We start from the raw sequence: 26,658 nt of genomic DNA, 5'->3' as shown, positions 1-26,658 counted from the left end.
TTTAAAGAAGTTTGGATCATCATTATTTGGGCCATATTTTGGGCCTCCCATTATTTAAAGGCTTAAGTTTAAAACTTGTAACGTTTTTATATCATGGTCAAATCTTGGAATGTATACATTGTGAAGAAGATGGAAGATAAATGCTACCTTAACATGCAAGAAGTTGTCCCTCCACTGCCCTCCTATATCAGCTAGAAATATGCATTCCCCCTCAATCCACATGTTTTGCGCCCTGTTGCTCTTCATTATCGGGTAGAGGATGCGTCTTCTTTCCATAATTTCACGAGGGAATTGCTCATACTTCGAGAATTGTGTACCTTTTAATTCTCTTCCGTGTTCCAATACGTCCATCTTTGTTTTGAAGTTAAGGAATCTCGCCACAACAGGCCTGTGGTTTTTTGGATCCTTTCTGTGGCCGAGCCTGTGTGCTCTTTCAATTATGGCTTAAGTCGCTTGGTCCTCCATTTTGAGTTCTTTTTTCATGAATTGTTTCACCAGGTTTTCCATCTCTGTGTAATTTTCAGAGTCTTCCTCCTTTATTCCCATGATCACGATGTTATTTCTCATGCTTCGACATTTCAGGTCAAGTATTTCGGCTTTCATTTGTTTATTTTCGTTAGAGAGCTTCTCTGCCTCGCCTCCGCCTTCACTTGTTTGTGAAGTCAACCGCCGACTTGAGTTCAGCTATATCTTTTATCATTTCTTGCAAGAGATCTAGTTTCTTCAGTTGTTTTATTTGTTCGTGCATGGCTTCCAGCATTGCGCGATCTGTTTTTGTTAACGCGGTAGTCGTCTCAATTTCTGGTTCGCTTGCACTTGACAATTCTTCTCTCGATCTCTTGTGGTCTGGTTTGGCAGACATATCGAAATAGTATTTGTCAATAAACGACTCAAGATTCTCAATTTCGTTAGCCAGTGTGCTTTTAAGTTCCGTATTGTGTGGGATTATGAGCTGTGTTTAAATCAATATTAATGGAAAGCGTTTGAGAGCTATGCTGCGCTGCGCTAGTCACTCCGCATGTTCTGCCATCTTGCTACCATTAACCATACTTAATTGCGTTCCCGGGGCCAGAGCCTGATTTGAGTTGATAATAACTCTTTATCTGGATTGGTGGGAGCACTAGAGAAAACCTCATTTTGGAGGGAAATGCAGGAGTATAGGATGGACTGTTTCCTGGACACATTTCCTCTCTGGAGTGTTCCATGAACCCCGAATAAATTCTGTGGAACAAAAGCCAGCATTTTACTGCTCAGCTATGTGGCCACACTCTTTGTGTTCTCAGGCAGAATAAGACAAGGCTTAGGAGAGCTACTAAATTTGTTGTGATCAATATTAAATATCTTGACAATATTCAATTCTAAAATAGCATTTGATTGGTTGTCGCACTGCCAATGCATGGTTAAGAGCTGATATGTAGAGCAGCATTGTGTTTTATGGTTTCCTAAACACACCTTATGTTGTTGACTTCAGCCATGAATCACACAATGTTTATTGGTGTATGCATCTTTTATCGGGCAAAACCAGTCCCGTTGAATTTCTATGCCTCTGCAAGGGTAAAATAAGGAGGATGACAGCAGAAAGGAGTAGGAGTTCATGTGTGGGAAAATAGCTGGGCCCCCTCTGGAGGAACAACAGGCCCACTGCACTGTTTGTGCCCCAAATTACAGTCTAAAATATAGAATTGTAGGTAATTGTTCGGTGACCTGCAGCTGCAGATGAGCTCCCGATAGTATATGCCCACACTTTGAAAACAGTCAGCCGAAAATACAAGGCTCTTGTAAGGGGGAGTGCTCTCTCTCAGTGGTTTTATTCCAAACTGTGCTGCTAGTAAGGAACATTCTAGGATGAACATTCTACCAATGATAAAACCAATTAGAAAATAAGTACAGAACATAAATATACTAGCAACTAGGGCTGGACCCAAATATTCGACAATTTGGATATTCGTTCGTTGGATAGGTACTCGGTTTTCAATTTTGGGATTAGGATATTTGTTTTTTTTGTTTTTTTTTTTTTGCTAAATATAGGCTATCAATAAAGGCGAACTACAAAATACATTTTGTCAACACATTCTTGTACTATATTTATAATTTTTAATTGGACTGTTAAAATGTGGAAATATATACCACCTCAGCTTGGGCGCCTGACATCCCTCTCACTCGCAGCAGTGAACGTCACAGTGATGGGAAAGTAGCCGGCGATCACCGAGCTCGTGCTTTGGGACTCGAACGGAGGGTCTAATTGTTTCAACCTACCCCTAACTAAGTTTGTCACCGTGGAAGGATGCTAGCTACAGTGATGCCATGCTTCTGTCTGCTGCCTGAAGGGCGTGAGACCAGTTTTTATCCAGCTCCATCAGCAGAGATGGCGATGGGAAATGAATGCATTGTCCTCAAAACACCCAGCCTCTGGGCTCTGCGTGACGCTTGTTCCACCAACTTCTGTAGTATCAGGGAGACTATGAAAATTAGCTTGAAATGACTCTGAGTTTGCTGCATCACACTTTGACAAAAATCCGTCTCATGAACACTAATTAAAGGTTTTTTAAAACCTGAATATGTTGAAAACTGACGCCTACAACGATCTTGTGCACAAACCAACTTAAACCTGGCGCTAGGATAGAAACTGTGATCAATTCTTAAATGGGTTATCAAGGACTGGCAGGCCACATGTACAGCTTGACAAATGAAACACTTAAATATTTTTTAAACCTAGTTGAAGAGTTTTGCCCGAAACTCACGAACTCTTGGAGACTCATCTGTTGTTGTAACATCGATGTTGATGTTGTCTGCATGAACATGTAGAGCTGGACCAGGGACTCATCATAAGACAGGTTGAACACGTAGTGGGATTTAAACAGTTCATCAAAAGCACCCAATGAGCTGGTGGCTTGGCAGGGGATGAGCTGTTTATCCATGACGATGTAAGAAAGTATCAATTCTGTTCTGGGTGCGGCCAACAGCAAGGATGTATGGTTGTTTACCCTCTCTTCCCCGCAGGTGTTCATCGATGCTGCAGCATGACTGAAAAACAGAACAATAACATGAACACCTTAAAGGGATACTTCAGATTCTTATCCATACAGTGGTTCTTGCTGCTCCATGCGAGTGTAATAGATCCTCCAGTTTGACGAGCCAACTGACCCCATGTCGCAAGAACGTGCGCTTTACTTTACTGATCTCCCCATTCATTTGGAAGGAACATGCTCCTGGTGAAGCGCACATAAGAATCTAACTACCACTTTAAAGCAGCACAGGGGGAGGAACAGCTAGCAGGTTTTCAACTGCTCATTGCATACTTGGGTCTGTAGGGCACCAGAAAAGTTGAGTTGCTAAACAGACCATGGCAAACTGTGTGTGTGTGTGTATGTGTGTCCATGTGTCCCCAAGAAGTCCTCGCTGTTGAGGAACTGTTGGCAACGTTAAGACGTTCAGATTAGTCCTTTCTTTCTTTGCAGGCTTACATCTCTGGGGGTAAAAAAAATGCCTTTGCAAGCTGTTTCTAATTGAATTAATATAACTGAAAAACTTTTTAACAGATGAGACATACATACCTTGTGAAAGTGCACCATTTTGTCCACTGCATCACTGGGACTTATTTTGATCCTCTTCTGTCCAGCTGTGGGTGGCAAGAGATGGACAAGGAACAGCGGAGAAGCCATGTCACTGTCCCAGTCTAGCAGGAGGAAAAAACCGAGGCAAAACAGGTCATTAGTATCTACTTGGAATGCACTAAGTAAATAGCACTAGCTATTTGGGATATAAACCAAGCATGTCATGTAGCTTACTGGTGTCATCGTTCTCTGCGAGTTTCTCAGCAGCTGTCAGAAGTCGGCACAGCCCGGTTGACTGAGTCAGCTGTTTGGCCTCTTTGATAACCTTGGGTTTGAATGCTGTGTCCCACTTCTCAAGCGTCTTAGAGGCTGTTTCAGCACCATAAAGCAGCAGGAAGTCTTGATTCAGCTGTTGATCATATACACTTGCTAATACATCACGCCAATGGTCAGTGCATTGTTAACTGCTTACATCCAACCAAATTAAAGACTAGAGTTTAAAGACTGAAGTTTAAATAAAAGAAATGCACAACTCACTAGTCCTTGGACATCTAAAAAACATGGACATGTTTTTAAGACATCTGTGGTTCTCTTCGGGTCATGCACTAGGTCCTGGCGATGTTGCAATGTCATCTTCATCTTCTGAAACACATTTGCTTCATCAGGAGAGTGAACAAGAAATGATATAGCCTCCCTGCAGGCATCTCCATCAAGCTGCTGAGGCACTGTGGCTGCTGATCTTCGGCGGTTTGGTCCTTGTGCTTGAGGCACTGTGGATGCCTTGACTGGCCGTTGATATTTATTCCTGGACATGGTCTTGAGGCGCCATGCTAAATATCCTGTGCCTTTTTCCCCATCATAGAAGTGCTCCTGTTAAGTTATTTTCAAAAATAAAAATTTCAAAAATAATATTACAAAGGTCTATCACTCATTGATCTTACAGAAAGTGCAGTTACAGCATTGTGAATGAATGACTATAACAATGTCAATCAAATTACACACAAGTGTGTGTGTGTGTGTGTGTTTGTATACCCATTCTTTTGATGTGAGATGGGGCTGCTAGGGATGAATGATGAAGGTTAGAGACCTAGAAACTAAAGGACAGTCACTTATGTAATAGGTTTGCCGTTTTCGAATTCATGTGTAATATCCTATTAACCCAATTCATTGTGATTGCCACTGGGAGCATTTTCATTGATGTGATGGTTGTTTTAATGATTGTTATTTTGCATCTTCATGACTATCTTCATGGCCAAGTCGAACTTTGTAGCATACTCCACAGTTTCAATTGTTCAGTGGTACTATGGCATGCCATTTTTTAGGTCAGTATCAAAGAAATTAAACCAAATATAAGAATGTTTGAAATTTTACCAATTTTATAAGTAACTGTAGTGCATTCAATCATGTAACCTTAAACCCCAAAGCTCTAGTCTGTAAAACTGGTGTGTTTTCTGGAAGTAATCCTTTTTTAAAACTTACATAGCCCTTTGGAGAAAAAGGATCCTTCAGTGAAGGAAAGAGTGTAATGACTCCCAGGGCATACTTCTCCTTATGCTTATGGGAAGGAATCCTCCTTTACAGCAAAGACAATACAAAAACATAAAATCCAAATGCCCCACTAATGACTATAGGGCTCCGCCTATGTTAATTCAACGCTGTGCATTTTGAAAATTCATTACATTCCTTCTTAATATAAACCCTTTCAGTCTGAAATGAACAATTTATTTATGAAACACTTACCCATGCATCTCAGTCATATGGCTAGCCAACATGTTGACAAGCAGTCTCCGTGTGCGGTGCGTCAGCGAATTTTGTGACGTGTACTCTTCGAGGACAGCCTCACCTCCTGGTTTCCTAAGCAAGGCATTTTCTACCATCTACTCACATAAGAGAAAAAAAGTTTTCAGTGTACAATTCAATCTTCCAGGATAAAATCATTTGAACAACAATATACCAAAACCTGTCTGTTCAGACTAAGGGTAAAATGAATTCACTGCACCAGAGGAAGGTCAAAAAACAGCAGTGCTGCAAAAGAAAAAAAATCAGGTAAAGCAACAATTTGATAACACTTTTCTTTGATAATGGGTCAGGTTAAAAGCCAAAATAAGCAATACAGTCTGGTTTCAACTACTGACTACCTGTCAACCAACTACACAACTGGCCTTGCAGAAGAGAAGTGACCATTCAATGTGAATATTAACCTAATTTAATAAATGTGTATGGAAAGAAAAGTTACACAATACAGAGCTGCACAACAGCCAAACCCTGGGTTCATTTTTACTTCCTCACTAAATGAAGTTTCCTAACTTTCTCAATCTGGCATTCACCATTCTAAATGTCACGATACTCTGATTGAGAATCTCAAATTAGTTCGACACTTTATTGATGATGTTATGAGTCAAAATTGTAAACGACATCTACTTCTCTCTACCTCTTTTGCAGCCTCTGACTTAGAAACCTCTGTGGTAGGCCTGCTCATGACTTCAGAGCTGGATATATTTCTGCCTGTGGGAATCCCCCATTCTCTTCGACTGGAGAGGTCATTGTCACTTGAAGAAAGTGACATGGTATCCACGAGGGAAGATGGTGTTGAATGATCTAAAGGAGAAAAATCTTTAAAAACAAGGAAAAACGTAATTAGGAAAATATATCCAGTACAAGGGTGACCTGCTAGAAATGTGCTATTCAGGGGTGGTACAGCGACTAGTAGAGATGATTTGTGATATGGTGATGATTTCAAATAAAATTACTGTCAAAATTTCTGACATAGCAAAGTGTGACCTTGTGTAACACAAGCATGGGACAATCACAACCAAACCCACATTTTCTGTTTTGGCAATTGGATGCTGATCTGTCTTTTGCTTAAATATTGTTTCTGTGTTCATCTACTTTGTCACAGTAGTCAGAAAGTCAGGGACATAAAGGGGTCTCACCGTGACAATATTTGTGAAGCAGGAAAACCCTGAGCATTGATTACAACAGATTTAATAATGAAACCTACCTTCATCTGAAGTACTTAACTGAGGAGCACAGCTGTGGAGCCTGCTTGTAGAACTGTGGGTGCTAGTCTAACTGCCTGCCTGTGAGCATAGGCACAGCCCCTCAGCTCTCAGTGTCTACAAATGTGACATGAGCGGGGTTTGTCTGTGCTTCCTCCCAGGGTAAGTTCACCACGGCCAGCGATGTGTGGGCATTTGGCGTAACGCTGTGAGAGATACTGACCTTCTGCAAGGTCATCGAGAACACAGGGGAGTTTTTCCGTGACCAAAGGCAGCAGGTGAGGGCAAGTCCTCAGTGCATTGTTGCAGTAGAGGCTCTGTGGTTGCCTAAAAGTTCTAGTCCAGTGGAAGGATATGCTATCGGATGAGCTCACATCATAAATAACTGAAAGTTTATTTTTACTTTTCAAAATGTGGGTGCCCTGCCCACAGTTGCACCACAGTTGGTCACAAGCGAAGGGAAAGGTAGTCAAGCAGGTTTAAGCCTGCCTCTGGTCTGAGCTCTCCAGGGTTTTTTCTTCATCAGAAATGTCATTTGATTTAGGAATGCTTCAAGTCATGCTGCATTGTAACCCGATCAAGTGCTTATCAGCAGTGTGCCAATTTTCTGAAAGAGAGTGAAAATACATATCCACTTTGTTAGGAAGAGATGCTCCTTTCTCTGTATTATTCTAAAGATGGAAAAATTGTCATAATAAACCAATGTCATTAATATTAATTGATTGTCATTGACAATAATAATGGATTGCCATTTGTAAGAATTCCAACTTGCAAAACAAAAATGTGATTCTGGCAAAACAATGTTTTATTGCAAAGCAAAAGTAGTATAGCTCACAGTATAGGCAAACACTGGGTATCGCAAAGCAGATCAAATACCAAGAGCATAGAAATTATGACCTCTGATCACACATGACTGCACAGCCATACACAGCAACAACCGGATCATCAAGTTTGCAGACGACACCACCATTATTGGCCTGATAAGGAACAATGACGAGACGGAATACAGAGATGAGGTAGCCCAGCTGACACATTGGTGCAAGGACAACAGCCTTGCACTGAATGTCAGCAAGACTAAGGAGCTCATCATGGACTTCAGGAACCACCGAGGGACCCACTCCCCCATCAGCCTAGACGAGACACCGGTGGAAATTGTCAGTTGCTTCCTGGGCCTACAGGTCTCCGACGACCTAGCGTGGACCCACAACACGGAGGTCATGCTCAAGAAGGCACACCAATGCCTCTACCCCCTACAGTGCCTCAGGAAGTGTGGCATAAGCACATGATGGCTTGTGAACTTTTACTGTGGCACCATAGAGAATGTCCTGATGGATGGCATCACTGTGTGGTATGGTAATACCACTGTACAGGACAGGAAAGCCATCCAGAGGGTCGTGAGGACGGCAGAAAAGATCATCAGGTGTGCACTTCCATCCATTGAGGAGATCTTTTGGACCAGGTGTCGGAACAAGGTTCCATCAAAAAGGACCACAATCACCCTGGGCACCAACTGTTCTTCCCCCTGCGGTCCGGTCGCCGGTACCGCAGCATTCGTGCAAGGACAAGTAGGTTCAAGAACAGTTTCTACCCAAGGCAGTGTGCCTACTGAACTGTTAATCACTCAAGGACTCATAATTACACTGGGATCTCGGCTACACAGGATGCAGGCAATCTCACTACTGTACTGCTCTAGCCACTTACCATTGTCATGTATCATTATATTGCACTGTACTGCACTGGTCATGCTATCATTATCATTATACCTTTTCATTATCACTTTTTTTTATATTTATTATGCCATTACCAACCTATTGTTAATATTTATTATGTTGTTATCTGCACTTGGTCACTTTACCACATTTAGAATTTAGAAATTATGTTACAATTTATGTTTAGAGTTTAAAATGTATGTTGAGTGTTACTGCAGGAGTGAGTGGGGAAGTAAGAATTCCATTGTACTTGTTACACATGGCAAAGAATCTTGAATCTCTCTTTATACCCCATAAGACCCTCCCCATCAAAGAACATTTAGTTGCCTCCGCTGTAGTTGTACAAATCTGATTGTACGGTGTCCTCAAACAGACCTTGCTCTCAGCTGAGAACTGTCTCATTGTGGAACTGTACACATACTGTCCCCATACTGTCGCTATACTTACTGTATGCACTTTTGTAAGCCGCTTTGGATAAAAGCGTCTGCTAAATAAATGTAAATGTAAATGTAGACATTTGTGCAAAGGTGTGTATGTGAATTTGCATTTAAAAGGGTCATTTCCTGGAGTTGGTCTGGGTTTGAGATGGGACTGACAGGATGTCCTAGGGGTGAAGGAAGCTGATCAGTTTCCCCTCCACATGCTAACTCAATTACTTCCATCTCACCTTAGTGGTGCTGTCTTGAAGGCCCATTGTTGTTTTCCCCCTTGTATGCTTAATCGACTTACAGTGCCTGTGTCGGTATTCAAATCATCATCCCAGAACACTGGGGCCCATCTAGTACTTTTCCTTAGACATTGATAGCAATAATGGATCATCATTGGTAGTAATAGTGGATTGTGATTGATTGTAATAATGGATTGTCATTCATAATGATAGACTGACATTGATAGTAATAATGGATTGGCACTGATAGTAAAGTATTGACATTGATAGTAATGGACTGTCATTGCTGATCAGTTTGTGTGTGGTGTTTGCAGATCTACCTGCCTCAGCCAGCCTCCTGCCCTAACTCTCTCTACAAGCTCATGCTGAACTGCTGGCGGAGAAGCGTGAAGGAGCGGCCATCTTTCCAGGAGATCCACCAGATGCTCCTGCAGGGCTCAATCTGAGCGCCACATACACAGACACACAAACGGACGCACATGGTCACACGCACATACATAAACACACTAAATGAGCATGTATGAACATGTTGGGAGTGGACAAAATGTCCAGCCCTGCCCCAGCTGGTTCTTTCCCTTCTAGGGATCCGCCCACCACAAGGACACGGTGAGTAGGATAAGCACTATTTACAAAAAAAAAAAAAAAAGTACATCCAAAATTCATAAAAACAAAGACACTCATGCGATTCCCGCCTGCAGCTGTTCTCCTTCCCCACCCTGCTACCAGCTCCTGTCCTCCCCTTCCCAGACCCAAATAGCAGGAGTGCAATCCCACACACCATAAACCCGCACACCACACACTAGCCTCCCACACACACACACACACACACACACACACACACACACGTGCCCCACTGCAGTACACCGATCTGGCGCCCCCGCCAGCTGGGCACGGGGAGAGAGAGGACCACTCTTCTACACCAGAGGGGAAGTCCTACTGCTGCGGGGGAGGCTCCATGCACGCACCCACGCGCACATGCACACCACGCAGACACACAGAACACAAAGGGAAATAAGGGGGGGACGTAGCTCGGCCCGCGCCACCGTGCCGGGCTTCGCCTACATCCCAAAATAAAAAAAACGCAAAAAGACAAGCCCTCTCCATCGCTCCTGCGGATTGGCTGGCGGCTCCGGTGGTGACCACGTCGTCTTCTCGCCGACCGCTTACACCATCTCTCACTGAGGGGAACAGTTAAGCAGCCAGTCCGCCCTCCTCCCTCTTCACCTCATGCCGGGGACTCACGCACACAATTGCCTGTTCGTGGAGTCGTTTCCCTCTCAACCGGGGGATCCACCTCCTGGACACGCACTTTCGCGGGGTGGGGGCTCTCCTTGGTCCTGGCTGCATCCTGGAACTGTTGTTTTCCTTCTCCCTCAGGGACTCATCACGGTACTTTTCTCCAGTCGCCGCTTTTCCCTGGAGCCGCCTAAACACACACACGAAGACAAACTCCCACTCCTTCGCGCCAAAAGAAAGAGAAATTAACTAAACCAAAATAATTTCAAAATCCGCCCGGGTCGCGACTCCCAGGGCTCAAACCAAATACAAACGAAAACGAAACAAACCAAAAATAACTAACATAAATTTTGCCGTGCTGGCACGTTTAACCAAAAAAACCAAAAAGCCCCACAATAAAACCTGTGCCTCCCAGCGTCTCTGCCGTGCTGCTCCCACTCACCTACCTAAATAGTCCTGGTGTCCCCTTGACTAGATAGGCAGCAGGTGCGGAGCATGCACCAGGCAGCGAATCCCGTCCACATCCTGATAATTCAATTATTGAACTTTGCCTGGCTGCAGGCCCGAGCCCCCTCGCTCTTCCAGGGAGTACAGCGCAACATCTTACCGCTGTCGGGAGAAACTCCTGACACACGCACACAACAGTGGCATCCATAGTGCTCAAACACACATGCATACACACGCACACAAAACACATGCACATACACACGCACACACTCACACACAGATGCACAAATATGCACACCAGCAGTGTCCATGGTGCTCACACACCTGCGCACACACCACAAGCATCCATGACATACATTTTCATCTGTGACACAGGAAAAATGACGTGGATGAAATGTGTTTTCAGAAGCGATACAGAAACATATTTTCTGCATTTCTTTAGAGAATCGCTTGAATTTTAGATCATACGTGTAATTTAACCGCGGATTAACAGATGTAAATGACAGAGGTTTATATCAATGATCCTCAGAAACCAACTGGCATTGTTTTCTCCTTCTAGGACCAAAGAGGTACAACTGGTGAAGCAGAAAGGTTTTTGTTAACTGTTGAATGGTATTGTTTATATAGGTAAGAAAGAGAAACTGGATCTGAAGATGTACTGCTGTAGTTACAGGAGCGTGAGCCAGGAGAACAACACAAATGGCATGTATTGGCAGATATTGGCATATATGTAATGGCATATTGCATATTAACAGGAAGAGTGAGTGGATTGTATTTTTTTTCTCCCTGAAAAATCATTCCTACATAAATATAAAGATACAAAATGTGAGGACATTGACAATGGAAATACGTTTTAAGAAATTTTAAGAAAATTGCAAAGTCACCAATGCAGTTTCTCTTTTGTCTTCTTTGAGGGTGGGAGGTCTCCATAGTCTACATCAAACACAGACAGGGCCACAACCTCCTGTCACCAACCAGAATCAGATGAGGAATTATTGAAGACAGAGGGTAGAAGACAGAGGATAATATTGTTTGGAAATCAAAGCCTTATTTTTATAAAAGCAAAATCTAATCTAAATAAATAGTTTTGCAACTATAAGGCTTTGCTGACATATCCAGAAGTAAATGGGATATGTATATGGAAGAAAATCACAGACAAGAAGCAAGCACCTTGGTATAACGACCATACTCGTGCTCTCAAACAAGCTACGCGAAAACTCGAAAGAAAATGGCGCTCCACCAAATTACAGGTTTTTCTCTTGGCGTGGAAGGAAAGTCTCCTAACCTACAAGTATGCCCTCACAGCTACCAGATCCAAATATTTCTCTACCCTTATTCAGAGAAACAAGGACAATCCTAGGTACCTGTTTAGCACTATCGCCAGATTAACCAAGAGTCCTGCATCAGTTAACCCTACCATACCAGCAATTTACAGTAGCAATGATTTCATGAACTTCTTTGATAGTAAAATCTTAAAGATAAGAGACATAATACAAAAATTCTCATCGACTTCTGCCTCCTGCCTGGCCAGTCCCGTTCCAAATTATGTAGGTATGTCTATTAGGCCCGCCTCATGCTTTGACTCTTTTATACCCATTGAATTTAGCGACTTTTCCTCTCTTCTCAATTCATCTAATGACTCTACCAGCCAACTTGACCCCATACCAACTGGCTTCCTAAAACAGCTACTGCCTGCAATTGGCACACCGCTATTAAATCTTATCAACGCCTCCCTTATGTCTGGACACGTACCTCAGCCCTTCAAAGTAGCAGTTATCAGGCCTATTCTGAAAAAGCCCAGTCTTGATCCCAATGACCTGTCAAACTATAGGCCCATCTCAAACCTCCCATTCCTCTCAAAAATTCTAGAAAAAGCAGTATCAAAGCAACTCTGTGCCTTTTACACTCTAACAACATTTTGGAAGTTTTTCAGTCCAAATTTAGGCCTCACCACAGTACGGAAACCGCTCTCCTGAAAGTGCTCAACGACCTTCTACTCTCCTGTGACAATGGCTGTATCTCTCTTCTTGTGCTGTTAGACCTAAGTGCAGCCTTTGATACCATCGATCATCGTATCCTCCTCAACCGCCTTGAAAACCTGGTTGGCATAAGTGGACAGGCCCTATCTTGGTTTAGGTCTTATCTATCAGAACAATATCAGTTTGTCTCCATTAACAACGAATCCTCCGCTCGTTCCAGAGTAAGATATGGTATACCTCAAGGATCTGTGCTTGGGCGTCTGCTCTTCTCATTATATATGTTGCCTCTTGGCGATATCATCCGCAAACATGACATTAATTTCCACTGTTACGCGGATGACACTCAGTTATATATATCAGTCAAACCCGATGTCCCTCTGAATATTTCAAACATGGAGGCCTGCCTACCAGATGTAAAGAATTGGATGGCCTGAAACTTTCTCCTCCTTAACCCTTAAAACTGAAATATTGGTCATAGGCCAAAATTCAATCAGGAGCAAACTCACTCATTTTACACTGGACCTTGATGGTATCTCCCTTGCCCCGAGTGCAGCCAAGACCTTGTTGTTGTTATTGATCCCGAGCTCTCTTTTGAAACTCACATAACCAACACCTCCAGGACTGCCTTCTTTCATCTGAGAAATATAGCTAAAATCAGGAAAATCGTATCAATTAACGACGCTGAAAAATTAATCCACACCTTTGTAACATCCAGATTAGACTACCCCCCCCTATCTTAAGGACCTTCTTCACCCATATCTGCCGCAGAGAGCCCTTCGTTCCCAAAATGCCGGGCTTCTCATCATTCTAAGAGTGGGCAAAACTACTGTAGGCGGTAGAGCCTTTTCCTATCAAGCCCCTCTCCTGTGGAGCAGCTTACCCTCCAAGATTCGGGGAACAGACTCTCTCTCCACCTTTAAGTTTAGGCTCAAAACATATCTATATAGTAAATCCTTCAGCTGAGGGACATGGCCTGGTGCTGGCGTGGATCATAGTGTCTCTGGTGGACTAAGTGGTCATTGCTTTCTTGGACTCTGTGCCGATCTGGTGTTGACTGTCTTAGGGTCACCCTCATGACTATGCCGGTCCCTTGCCTCCCGTCCCCTAGGTATGCTGCCATAATGTTAGCCTGCCGGGGTTTTTCCTTGTTGCACACTGGCCACACTTTCCTTGCCTTAGGCTTGCTCTCAGGGGGTCTCAGGCCTGGGAACAATGTAAAGCTGCTTTGTGAAAACTTGTGTTGTAAAAAGCGCTATACAAATAAAAATGAATTGAATTGAATTGAATATATATAGTAAACACAGTATTAGATCCAACATTTTGTCATAAATATTTGTTTTCAATTATAGATTAACATGTCCCAAAGCAAAGTTCACAATTGACAGTTCATTTATAACTATCGCACTATTTCTTAATCATCTTATAGTGGCTTACTTTAAGTGTGATGATGTTTTGCTTTGGCAAGGGAACATGCCCAACATTTACATGGGCACATTTATGCTGCCAAATGTTTTAATGCTAAACAGTGGCCCTTTACGCTTCAGGCCAGTCCATTGATATATTTCTGCTCAAAGCTGATTTGCTATCTAAAAACCTGAGATACTGCTTTCAGCCACATCCCACTGCAAAATCACATATCAACACATCAGTTAACATGTGGCCCATACCCTTTCAGATTCAGATTTGACCATAGATTTAACCTAATTCAATTTCAATAGTAAATAGTGGTAGCAGTTACTTTGTGAAGGGGCACCATGTTGAAATGATGTAAAGAGGTGCTGGGGAAGACACAATTGCCCCCAAAATGTAAAACAGTTATAGTACAGTAATAGATTTATTTTGGCCTCAGACAGACAGGAGTATGAAAACTGTACAAAAAAAGGTACATAGTAAGTCCAGCAAAGAAAAAAAAATCAACTTCAAATGAAAACTTGAAACAAATACATTTCGAATGAAACAAATGCTACCATAAACTGGACCAATTACACCCTACATTCTGTTAACAACATACTCTAGAGCAGCAGCTACAGACACCAGCTGCCTGCACAATACAGTAAATGCAAATGAAGGCTCGACAGAGGGAACGAGAGGGTCTGTGAGAATGTCTGAGACTCCAGGCCCTTATCTCCACCTGTCAGGAGATTGTAGTATTACCTTCCATAAGGAAACCAATAGAACCGAACATGTCCTGCTCATGGAATGTGCTGGCAAGTCAAACATGAATTCACAGACAAACAGACATCCTAATGATTGCTTATGGCTAAATAGGCTGAAAACTTACAAACTTTTAAAATATTGCATTGTACATAAACATAAATGAGATGGTGTGCCATTCACATTATAACACATCCCCAGACAGTAGGAAGACTGCATTATACAGCATTACAAGTATCAGACAAAGGGCAAGAACATAATGACTTGATAATCATACTAATGATAACTTCTAAGTATTACTATCATTGGTGTTGGTGTATCATTGGTGTTATCATTGGCTGTTTCTGATAACAACATTAGTAATAACAGTGTAAGAACCTTTTGATCTTTCAGACATTCTTTGCTTGATACAAAAGTGATATATAGTCATATATATCAAACGGGGTATCAATAAACTTTCTTGTTATCTGTTATAGACAGGTCTTTACTACAATTCAAACGATGAAACACGGACAGAAGAGGAAGCTAGGGAGATATGTGGAACGATGAGGAAAGATAGAAAAAAATTAAACCATTTTTGAATTTCATGGTCTCCGAGTGTGTGTGTGTGTTTGTATTTTCTCAAGTTCAGCGCTGTTGGTTAAAAGGTACAGATAGAGTACCGAGGTGGGTAGGCCTACGTCATCACTGGTCCTTCGCTGGTGTCAGAAGTAAATTCCCTATGGAAAACTACAATGGGCTTTGCACACTATCCATCTTTACTGAAGTTCGGATTCATTTCAGGAGCTGTAAATTTCCTGAATTAACCTGTTCGGTGTGAGGATATATTTGGACTCGCCAAATGTTTCGATATTTTCAGAAAATGTTAAGATTTAAGACTTTAAGACGTCCTGACAAATCAGATACCACCATCTCATCCGGGCATTCTGGGATATTCGGTTTAGAAAACCGTTGGCTCTGAAGCAGGCTAGGTTTAACTAGTGGAAGACACGGTAGCAAAGACGGAGACAGTTGGTAGTTAGCTAGCTAACAAACAACCGCAATCGTTATAAAATGGTTCAGTGCTTTGTCCTGGACTGCAGCCACCGTACATATGTGAGTGACTGCAAATTTTTCAGGTGTCCAAAATGCCCTACGCCTACGGCATAGTTTTACAGTAGGGAAACCGTGAAGATTATCTCTGCATGCACACCATGAGAGAGACGTCTTATCAAATGTAGCTAACTGAATGTGCATTTTCACTCAAGTCGAGTGCCCAAATCTACACGTGTAAGCAGATTTATCTTTTTGCTTAAACATCAAGGTGTTTCCGACTCTGTAGATATGTTTCAAAGGCTTCGGGCGTTTTTCAATATTCAAAATCGTGGGCTAACAATCAATCCATTTAGCAAGCTGATGGTGATGATGTGGTAACCTAGAGTTTCTCAACGGGGGCGTTGTGAACGAGGTAGCTGAAAAGGGCGCTCAGGCATAAATGGGGGGTGTTAGTGACAGTTATTCATCACAACTTTTAAGCTTCTGTCAGTACAAACTCTTTGTGCGAATGAATAGGCTATGTAAGCGATTTTTCAGTGCTTTTATTTTGAAAGGTCACACTGGAAGTGATGGTGATGAGTTACGCGGTCTTGACTGATGGAATGGAGAAGCTAATAAAGCTTGTTGATCGGTTCGGAGCTCCCGTCTCCTTGTTTAATTATTATTAAAAGTATAGGCTTACAACAGAACTCCCGGTTACACTTATAATATTTTAAAGAGGATCATGATGAGGTCAGGGGCGTTTGTTCAAAAAAGGTTGAGAACCACTGTGGTAACCTGACATTGCTTGCTAGCTAGCTAGCTGGTTAGCCATGCTACCTAACGTTACACTGGTGTACACTCACTGACACCCTGTAGGTCTTATCCCTTATTCGCCCTGACCAAACCGGTGATATGGCCCAGAAAACAACTGAATTCCTCCACATGCGCTGATTTATGTTTTTCGCCCCGCTGAAAACTTCGGGTCTCATCCTTACAGAAGAGAATATGGCGAAGCGACACCACTGCTGCTAACGATGAGTTGGCTATTTCTGATAGCGATGACTGCTAAAGACGAGCTTGTAAGTTAGCTGCTATAGCGATAGCTGATAGCGATGATTAGCCACACTCTAACTAGCAAGCCCCCCCTCCCCAATCAAGGCCGGAGAGCGGGAATGAGAACGCTCCGTGGTTTAATGGGACGTGTAGTTTTTAGCCCGTGGTTGTACTAGCATATGAGATAAATGATTAAATTACGTAAAATTTGACTCGAAACAATTAAAGTAAACAATATAGGTCGCAAGTTGGGGTCACAATATATAATCCGGAAATCGATGGTAAGGCATAAATCACTGAAATACTTTAAAAGTGCGTTTTAAAAAATGTCTATGACTAAAATGAACGGGGAATGTCATTTCCGACACCACTGTGACGTGGAACCTTGGTACTCTATTGGTTAAGTGTGCTATGACATCCAATCACACCATGAAAGCGCGTCATGGAGCGCTTTGAGCATAGGCTACGGTTTCAACGGGCGATCCAAAGGCGGAGTTGCGCAAACTAAGCTATACACTTGTGTTCTTCATTGTACATGTTTGGGTATTAGTAAATTCTGAAACATCCGTCATGAAAAAAGTCGTTTTGGTGACTGGTGCGAACAGGTATGTAGTAAGTTCGATTGTAGGTGGTGTGTTGTTGCTCTCTGTTATTTCTCATCTCACAACAGCGAGAGATAAATTGTTAACTAACCTTTTAGAACCTCACATCTGTATAGACAGTAAAAGCCTTGTATGCATATTTCCACCAATTTCGACATATAGTTGTACGATCGTCCCAAAGTTTTCTTTGCTGAATTCTCTGTCGTCTTTGCTGACACTTCTAAACGTAAATGAGTAAGGTTAACGAGCTAATTTGTAACGCCGTGACTAATCCTAACTTCACAACGATCTGCTGTATGTGTGCACTTAATAGCCTTAGGTCCATTTTAAAGTCAATCCCTCCTGTTTTATTGTGTAGTTTTTGTAGACTGGGATGATTACGCACGGTGTAAATTTAATGAAGCTCTCATACGAAAATTAAAACGACTTTGTGTTCCCCTGGTAAACACTGCTGGAAAAACAGTTTGCATCCACAGTAACTATGATTAATTGGCTTATAAATTGCTGTGCTGTAGTGATGTGTGGGGCAGGCAGCACCAAAGCAGATTATGTATATTGAGAGCGCAGGATTATAGTGAGTGGTTAGCTAAGTGTAATGAATACGTTGACGAGGAATGGGTGTGCTGCACAGTTACATGGTGTTTGTTTGCTGTGTGAGATTTGTTGTCATTTGTCTTGTTTACACGTGTATATTCTGAATTATTCTTCTGCGTTTGCTGAGTGCCATGTCCAAGTTGTGTGTTTCAGTGGCATTGGCCTGGTCCTGTGTCCAATTAGCCATGTCTGCCTGTGCTGCAGTGGAATTGATCTGCCCTGTGTTTGATTAGTTGTCTCTGTCTGTGCTGCAGTGGCATCGGTCTGGCCCTGTGTGAGCGGCTCCTCTGCCAGGATGCTGAGATCCAGCTCTGCCTGGCCTGCAGGAACATGCAGCGGGCCGAGGCTGCCCGCACCGCCCTGATGGTCTCCTACAGCGATGCCCACATTACCCTCCTGCACCTGGATGTGGGGAGCGTCAGCTCTGTCCTTAAAGCAGCCCAGGAGGTTAAGCTGAGGTGCGTATTCCATACCTCCCACCTGTTTTTACATCACCACAGCATTTAAAGAATGTTGCAGTGTGAGCTCTCTTCATATTTCATAGGTATAACAGGTTGGACTGCCTTTACCTTAATGCAGGGATCATGCCCAACCCTCAGGTGGACATCAAAGCCCTTTTTAAGGGTTTGTTCTCCAGGTAAAGAATTCTCCTTCTCTGTTCATGAAACCAACTGACATATCCTGGCTGTAGTCCTGCAGACTTACTGTTTAAACAGTGGAAAAACTGGATCACATGGTCACCTGATTTAAATCAGTCATATAATTGACAGTCACATTTTTTAATTAGGCAGAATGAGTTGAAATCTAGAAGCCTCTTTGGCACATCAAAAACAGTTGGCTAATGGGCTTGTTTCAGGAGTGTGAATGTTTTGTGTTATTATTAATTTTCTCAGCAGACAACATTTTCCAGGGAAATGTATTTGTCCATGTTGTCCATTTGTACAGTTATAAGTACATATATTCACTGAAGCAATTCAGGCTAAGTACCTTGATCAAGGGTACAACAGTAGTGTCTCTTTTGGGATTTGAACCAGGGACCTTATGATTAGAGACCCGTTTCTTGTTCAACTGTTCCACAGTGCTGTTTAATACTGTGCTGAAGAGACTTCTCTCAGATGTTATGACAGAACATGTAATGGCACAGCTTGTAATGAGGCAGCACATAATGACAGCACATTAGGGCGCAGAGTGTAATGAGGCAGCGCCTAATGACACAGCACATAACACTGCTCTTTTGCAGCAAAGTCATTCACATGTTCGCAACGGCTGAGGGTCTCCTGACACAGCACGACCACGTGAACTTAGACGGCCTGCAAGAAGTGTTTGCCACCAACCTCTTTGGCCACTTCTTGTTGGTGAGTTACCTCAGTATGGCACGCCACTATGTGCGCCGCTCCACCAAAGACATTACTAAAAAGGAGATGTCTGTGTTCGCATACATGCAAACATTTGTCAGTTAATTGAGCAAAAAAGTAATGTATGTAAGAAATGTATTTTTGAGTCTTTAGAAAAAAATGTGTTTATGCATATGTATATGTATTTTTTGTTTTTCTGCGTATACAGTTATCAACAAAGAACACTTCACCACACCAGTCTGTCATCAGGCAGCTGGCTGGATTTTATTTTAAGGTTTGTCTTCTTGGTGCAGCATAGTGTGTTTTCAGGCAGTTCACGCACCGCCTCACTGATCTGTGGTGACTGCAGACTTACAAACTGCACGTACTACGTATGTACGTACTTGAATCACTCTGGGATCATTATGAGGATGTTTATGTGGCTCTGTGCTGAAACGTGCTGTGTAACCTGGCCCTGGCTGTGGAAAGCCTTGGTCACTGCTGTTGAGAAACCTGAACACTTCCATAAAACATACATGAGTTAAGTGGCAGCATCTGCAGCTTGTGTTGCCTGTAGAGCCAATGAGATTGGTGTTCTGTATACTGCAGTGAAACATTTTTGTATAAATTTCTCAAGTGAGAATGGCATCTACATAGATTTTTATTACATGGACCAGAGAGTCATTTCAGTGCAGTTCACATCATTGTTGAAGCTACTAGGGATGCAACGGTACACGGTGTTTTGTCGAACCGTTCGGTACGCCCCCTGTCAGAGTTTCCCTGGAGCCTATCAGTGCTCTGTCTGCAAATACGAGCTGGAGAAGAGAGGGGAAACTAAAAACAAGCATTCTCGCGTACGGTCACACCGGTGTGATTTGTCGTTTAGCGCGTATGCTAAAACCGGTGCGATTTAGGAATGAAACGGTTGCCGGTAAAATTCCTGACGGTTAGTATTACCGTTTCAAATTTTAATTACCATTAAAACCGTGGTTGATTACCGCGCTTTGAAAAACTCACGTTAAATACTGCCTAGCATCAACCAAAGTTAAGTCTCCCAGACGCAGGTGCGCAGGCACAGCATGCAACATGGGTTTGTTTTGCGTCAGTGAAAACATGGCGGAAGGCAGTGATAGCGATCCGGAGATTTTTCAACGGTATGTATTTTCATACCGTTTCATCTCTAGTGCGATTAGAACATTAGATTGGAAAAATTCTAGCTAATTTTATCTTTGCGGGAACAGCGATTTAACGTTAAAAATATAGCACATGCTAACTGAAAACAATGAGAAGGTTAATAACGCTAATGAAAACATAAACCATGTAACTTAACAGTCGCATTACATAGCATAAGCATAAGTTACTATGCGAAAGGGTTAAAAGTTCAATAAATGCATGATGTTTCCAAAGTCAATGAGTAATCGTGTTAAATGATTGTGATCTCAATATTGACCAAAATAATTGTGATCATTATTTTTGCCATAATCGAGCAGCCCTACTAGTCAGTCATGCTGCCATTTCTCTGAATGGAAAGTTTTATTTGTTTGTAGGCTAAATAAAGAGTTCATTATTTAAAGGGTGATGTTTTCATTTTTTTCTTAAATATAAAGATACCGAAACTGTACCGTTACCGTGACCCAAAAACCGCGATACATACCGAACCGTGGGCCCACTGTACCGTTACCTCCCTAGAAGCTACAAGTGTTTTGTTGTGCTGAGTGCAAGTGTTACTGCAGTTTTGTTGTGCACATTCTTAAAGCAACGTGATCTAAAAGGGAATGTCCATAGGAGCGCATACAGCGTTAGAACCTACTTTTAGAAATTGCAGTCTCCTAGACACAGTATGAAGGTTAATTTAGGAGATGAATATCTAGACATAAAAGAATGTGTGTGATATACATTTTACAGCTGTTCAGAAGTATGCAGTGATTTTGATCTCCATTGCTTTCCCTCCTTTTTTATACCTACGCAAAGATGTTTTATAATTGGACCAGATATTTAGCTCTGTGAATTCTGTATGCTTCACGTTGAAAGTTCTGTCTCTGCTATTGTTGAAGCTGTTAGGGTTCTGATTGGCTCATCTGGTATTTTAAAGTGGTGTGGTCTAAAGAGAATATCCAGGTAGGCAGCATAGGAATGCAGACTGAACATGAACCTTCTCGGCAAGGAGGATGCAAGGAGTGTAAGAGATAAGTGTCAGGTCATAAGATATGACGTCTTTCCTTTAAGAGCTCTGGGGCTGAAAATTCATCAGTACTGCAGAAATTGTTGAGGGATTATGTCAATGCAACTGTCCTTCTATTAAAAGTGGGGTTAAACACGCAGAGATTTGCGAATGAACCTTGCCTCTCTGGACCCCAAGGCTACAGGCAGATTGTGTTGCCTTCTGAATTATGTAGTGGCGGCAGTTTAGTATAGTGGTAAAGAGCAGGGCTCGTAACTGAAAGGTTGCTTTTTCAATTCCCTGCCGGGGCACTGCTGCTGCACCATTGGGAAAGGTACTTCACCCACAATTGCCTTATCCTTACAAGTAGATAACATGTAAAATTTGTAACTAATGTGAGTTGCTCTGGATAAGAGCATCTGCTAAATACCAATAACGTAATGTAATGCTGCTCCCTCCAGTCAGGAATGGTGTTCCCAGTAACAATAATTGAGTACTTAGCCAATTACTATCCACTAGCATGGGTGTACAGGATATTTAACTTAACATTGGATAACAGCATCTGCTACTTACATACAGGAAGTGTGCAACTGTTTTTATGTTGTTCCTTTATATCCCAGGATAGCTGCTGGGTTCAGAGCCTTGTAGAAGTTGTAAGAGGAATGGTTCACCTGGAAACAGGTCTCTACGCCACACTGCCACTCCCCTGTGCCTGAAAAAAACATACAGCAAACTGCTCACTGTTAAGGGACCCACAGACAGGGCCTATTTCTTGTTTGTGGCTCAAGAAGGTTGCTGCTGTTTTTTACTGGGTCAGGTGAGAGAGCTGGAGCCGGTTCTGTGTCAGCCAGGCCACACCTCACGCCTCATCTGGACCTCATCCAGCAATGCCAGGCGGACTGCCTTCAGCTTGAGTGACATCCAGCACCAGAAGGGGGCAGAGCCGTACAGCTCCTCCAAATACGCCTTGGACTTGCTCAGCCTGGCCCTGAACAGGCACTACAATGACCAAGTAAGGTCACCTGCCATCTGGGATCCCTGGGGTTGACTGGAGACTCAGGTTCAGCCATAACCACCACAGCATGCGCTGCTCTCTGGCACCTCACTGATGGTGCTAAACATGCTAAACGGCTGATCACACTGGTGTGACCGTACGTGCGAAAGGGTTAAACAATACTTTAATGTTCGGGCAGATCAGTCGTATCACTTGACGTTATGTTGTTCTCTGTGTGGGGTAACGTCAGTCTCGGACCTGAGTATGTGGATTGTTTTTAGGGGATTCAAACAGGGAGGGTTATCTTCTGTTAATACTCAGTTAGGTTAATGTGAAATAAGAGGCATTGTTGGTTTAAAATCGTCTTAGTTACAGAATCTTGTATTCCAAAAGACGGTTTCTCTCTGACACTGCTGCCTTCTGAAGTTAATGTTAGTGTTACTGGACACTTTTATTTACTTATTTATTTTTCAGACATTGTTGCCTCCCAGTCATTTATGTTACTTAGGGCTACACAATGGAGTTCTCAGGGTTTGATACATTTTATTCTGTAAACATCTTACTGGTGTGTCAGCGTTACTTAAATAAATGTTTATTTTGTATCAAACCACATAGCTTGTCATTAATTTTAGTTAAAATATACTGTGGTAAATTTTGACATGGATTTTTATTACACAGACGTTTCAGAGAATGTAAGAAAATTTGCCTCAAAGGCATGGAAAAGTCATTGGTAAAAATGTGTATGAACCTGTCTTGTTCTTTCACCTCAAATGTCCTTAGAATAACCCTCCTCCCATTCCTGGCATCACAGAAAGCTGTCTATAAGCACATGCTCACAGTAATTGTCAAATTTCTTGTACCTGGAATGATTGGATATTATCAAAGGCCATTTCCAGGAATACAACAATCCATCCATTGTCCATCCTTTTTACCAGTCTTTTTTCCCTCCCTTTTTATCACTTTCATTCCGGTCAGAATTAAAGATTAATGGACCTCTGTGTGAGACTATTTATGAGTATCCTTTTTGCCAGATTTGCCACATGCTTTGCTGTGATGATGGACATACTGAGAAGATGATATAAAATTACTTTCCATACTAAGAAAATAGAATGTGTAGTAACTATTAATACTTGGGTTAGGTTTAGGGAGAGATACAGCGCTTGTGTACAGTTTAGTGCCGGTTTAATCCGTCCATGGCTGGTGCACTGAGCTGTTGCTCTGATTGGCAGGGTCTTTACTCGTCAGTGGTTTGCCCAGGATTAGTGATGACCAATCTGACCTACAGCATCCTGCCCTCCTTCATCTGGACCCTGATCATGCCAGTGATGTGGTTGGTGAGTGAACGCACCTGCCCTCTCAGTTCAAAGCTTGGCACCTCACACAATCACATTTGAGATTGGAAAGTTAAATACATATAACAAGGCAGAATAAGGAGGTAATACTATAGTAAAAAGAGGTAACACTGAAATTTAACTTAAATCAAAGCTGCAAGTTAATTTAAGTGCATGTAACAAGTATGTGGTTCGATGCACATGAGCAAAATAAGCAGCCACTACACTGAAATGAAGTGACATCATCTCTATAGAGGGAGACTTGGTCATGTTTTGTCTTCACTGCCACAATTTGTTAGTGTAGGTGTTCTTAGTGCCAAAGGAATTCTGGGTAATATGTCAGACATGTCCATCACAAAGCGGTGAACAGTGAATGTATTGTGTTCTTTGTTTTTCCTCTGTGCCTTGACAGATCCGGGTCTTCACCAACACGTTCACACTCACTCCTTACAATGGGGCCGAGGCCCTGGTATGTATTCTCACACTTTCACGTCCGCAGGTTATGCACATAAGCTTTATGTTGCTCATCCATGCATCTGTCATCCTTTCCTGAGTGTGAATTCAGTACAGGCTATTTTAAATGACAGAGCCTTGGTGTGCCTGAAATAGGACTTGGGCCGGTGTGGGGGTGGAGTTGTGTACAAAAACCCGACCCTGGAGTTAGGGTAGATATTTAGAGGATATTAGTTTCACTTACTCCAGCCTCCCTTTGTCAAATGCCCGGTCAGTATATTGAATAATGAATAATGGTAATAAATGAAATGCATTACCTGTTGGAGGCTGACAGATCTTTGCTGAGGTACGTGTGATCTTTGAGGTCATTCTTTTCCTTTAACATTTGCTTTGCTTAGAACTTCATTAAAGCATTTCACCATCATTTTTTAAACAGGAGTCTTTTATTTTAAGACTGTGTAATAACAGACTTAAGTGTAAGACAGCTCCTGAGGACTCCCTGGTGATTCGGCAATGTTGAGTGCAGCATTTTGAGCGTTCGTGCTTAGCTGTGCTCTCTCCACACAGTACCCATAGCAGATGGCTATGCTCTCCTCTTGCAGTTCTGGCTGTTCCTCCGGAATCCAGAGTCTCTGGACCCGAGGGCGAAATACCACAGCTTAACCTCCGGCTTCGGGACCAACTACACTCAGCCTCGCAAGGTGAGTGCCAACAGACCATGGCCAAACCCCGAGCACTCCACATTCCTCTTGCTCTTCCGCTCTGCTGAGTGCAGCCATCAGATGAGATGTGGAGTGAGTCACATGCAAGCACCAGCCTATTGTCAAACTGTGACGCATCACCAGATGCAGTCTATCAACTTGATGAGCAAAGCGATGATTCTTCAACCTCAAAGTGCAAATTAATCTGATTGTAATTTGCCACCAAATTTATTTATGGCCAGCAGCAAGAGTGAGCAGTGATAGTGCTCAATAGGCCTGTCAATTGACAATCTGTTGCGTGCCTTTGTCCGGCATATGAGGCTTTAGTTTCTCCCTCTCTCTCCTTTCAGATGGATATTGACGAAGACATGTCCGAGGCGCTGTATGAGCAGCTACTGGAGTTGGAAAGTAAAGTGCGGAAAAAAGTCAAGAAAGAAGAGGAGGATGCCCGTGCCCATGAGCAATACCTGCAGCAGACTGAGTAGCACAGAGCCTCTTAGCTGAGTATGTGTTAGCTCTGCATTCGGGAAAAAAAAAAACCTGCTCCAGTCATTCCAGATCAGGTTTCATAGAGACACCTTGGAAGGCTACTGAGACGATGTAGGGGTTTGCTGCTTTAACTCAAAAAAGGTCCTTTTTCTGACAGGCACTTCAGGGGCACCCTCGTGTCCTGGCGAGGCCTCTCTATTAGTAATAGACCTCTGCTATCTGGCAGGTCAGGGGTGGATGATGTTATCAGGTTTTGTGAAAGTGATTCTGAAAGACAAACATAACTGCTGAACCCAGAACCCATTTGTCACATGCGAAGGTACAATGTACAGTGCAGTGAAATGATGGTCGGCAGCGGGGCAGACCGTGCAAAACTCACAATAGAAAAAAATATAATTTATTCACAAACACAATTCACAATAGAAAAAATATAAAAAGAAATAACTTAAGGAAGATATAAAACACAATAGAGAAATGTGCAAGACAGATACAGAAGAAATTGAATATACAGACACCTACATGACAGAAAACTGAAAGATTTATATTTTATGATGGAAGACACCGATGACAGTTTATGCCTTATATAACTCAGACTGGGTCTTCAGAGAGTAACTTCAGGGTGGTGACCCTGGCAGTGTTCTTGCAGTCTGAGCGTGACAGGACCATGTTGATGTGATCCAGTCAGGTTTTAGATAATATGCATCAAAACTCTAGGACACACCCCCTTTCATGTTTCATTAATAATGCAGAAAAACAGCTGCGGTTCCAGACAAATGAGAGCAACTACCATCATTGAATTATAGTGATATGCTCATTTTAGATTTTAATGAGGGGTGAATGAGAGATAAGCAGAGCAAATCGCAGTAAGACCACTACAACATGCTTGTCTTTATCCTTTCCAAATGAACATGCAGGTAGAGACTGGATTTACATTCTCAAAAATGATTCCTCTGTCAAGTGTGATTTCAAGTGTGATCGAATTAACTAATGATAACTTATAGCTATGTGGCTAAGGCATTTGGTGTTATGTCATATATACTGTGTGGCCTTTTCACCTCCAGGTCAATAGTAGTTTCGGGGGTAAGAATGTACCTATCGGCTCATTGTCTTACTGATTCCTTATCAGTGTGTTCAAGGTGTGAAGGTTTCTCATCACAAAAAAGCATCCCTTAAAATCCAGGACA

At 42.4% G+C, this 26,658-nt stretch overlaps 1 protein-coding gene and 1 pseudogene across 2 annotated transcripts; one reads left to right on the top strand and one right to left on the bottom strand.

Annotated features, from left to right (window-relative positions):
- Positions 1-2,712: 2,712 nt before the first annotated feature.
- Positions 2,713-5,431, bottom strand: LOC118795359 (annotated as a pseudogene).
- Positions 5,432-17,289: 11,858 nt separating this feature from the next.
- Positions 17,290-26,658, top strand: hsd17b7 (hydroxysteroid (17-beta) dehydrogenase 7). 2 transcript variants are annotated; one of them, XM_036554774.1, is made up of 9 exons: positions 17,290-17,420; positions 18,266-18,469; positions 18,556-18,648; positions 19,252-19,366; positions 22,324-22,518; positions 23,730-23,834; positions 24,244-24,300; positions 24,887-24,985; positions 25,336-26,658. In XM_036554774.1, the coding sequence occupies exons 1-9, from the start codon at positions 17,386-17,388 to the stop codon at positions 25,468-25,470; spliced, it is 1,038 nt and encodes a 345-aa protein (XP_036410667.1). In that variant the 5' UTR covers positions 17,290-17,385; the 3' UTR covers positions 25,471-26,658. The 2 variants fall into 2 exon arrangements, with proteins under 2 accessions (XP_036410667.1, XP_036410668.1); XM_036554775.1 differs by lacking the exons at positions 19,252-19,366; positions 23,730-23,834; positions 24,244-24,300; positions 24,887-24,985; positions 25,336-26,658 and having other exon boundaries at positions 22,324-22,390.

This window comes from Megalops cyprinoides, chromosome 20 (assembly GCF_013368585.1).
Source record: "Megalops cyprinoides isolate fMegCyp1 chromosome 20, fMegCyp1.pri, whole genome shotgun sequence".
NCBI lineage: Eukaryota > Metazoa > Chordata > Actinopteri > Elopiformes > Megalopidae > Megalops > Megalops cyprinoides.
Note: the sequence above shows the minus strand (reverse complement) of the source record. Positions and strands in the feature narration are given on the sequence as shown.

Bases quoted from the DNA above. Each gene is read 5' to 3' on its own strand.
- hsd17b7 (XM_036554774.1), top strand. From the start codon at position 17,386: ATGAAAAAAGTCGTTTTGGTGACTGGTGCGAACAG. The intron at 18,649-19,251 runs GTAAAGAATTCT...GCTCTTTTGCAG, and splicing joins TTTAAGGGTTTGTTCTCCAG to CAAAGTCATTCACATGTTCG. The intron at 22,519-23,729 runs GTAAGGTCACCT...TCTGATTGGCAG, and splicing joins ACAGGCACTACAATGACCAA to GGTCTTTACTCGTCAGTGGT.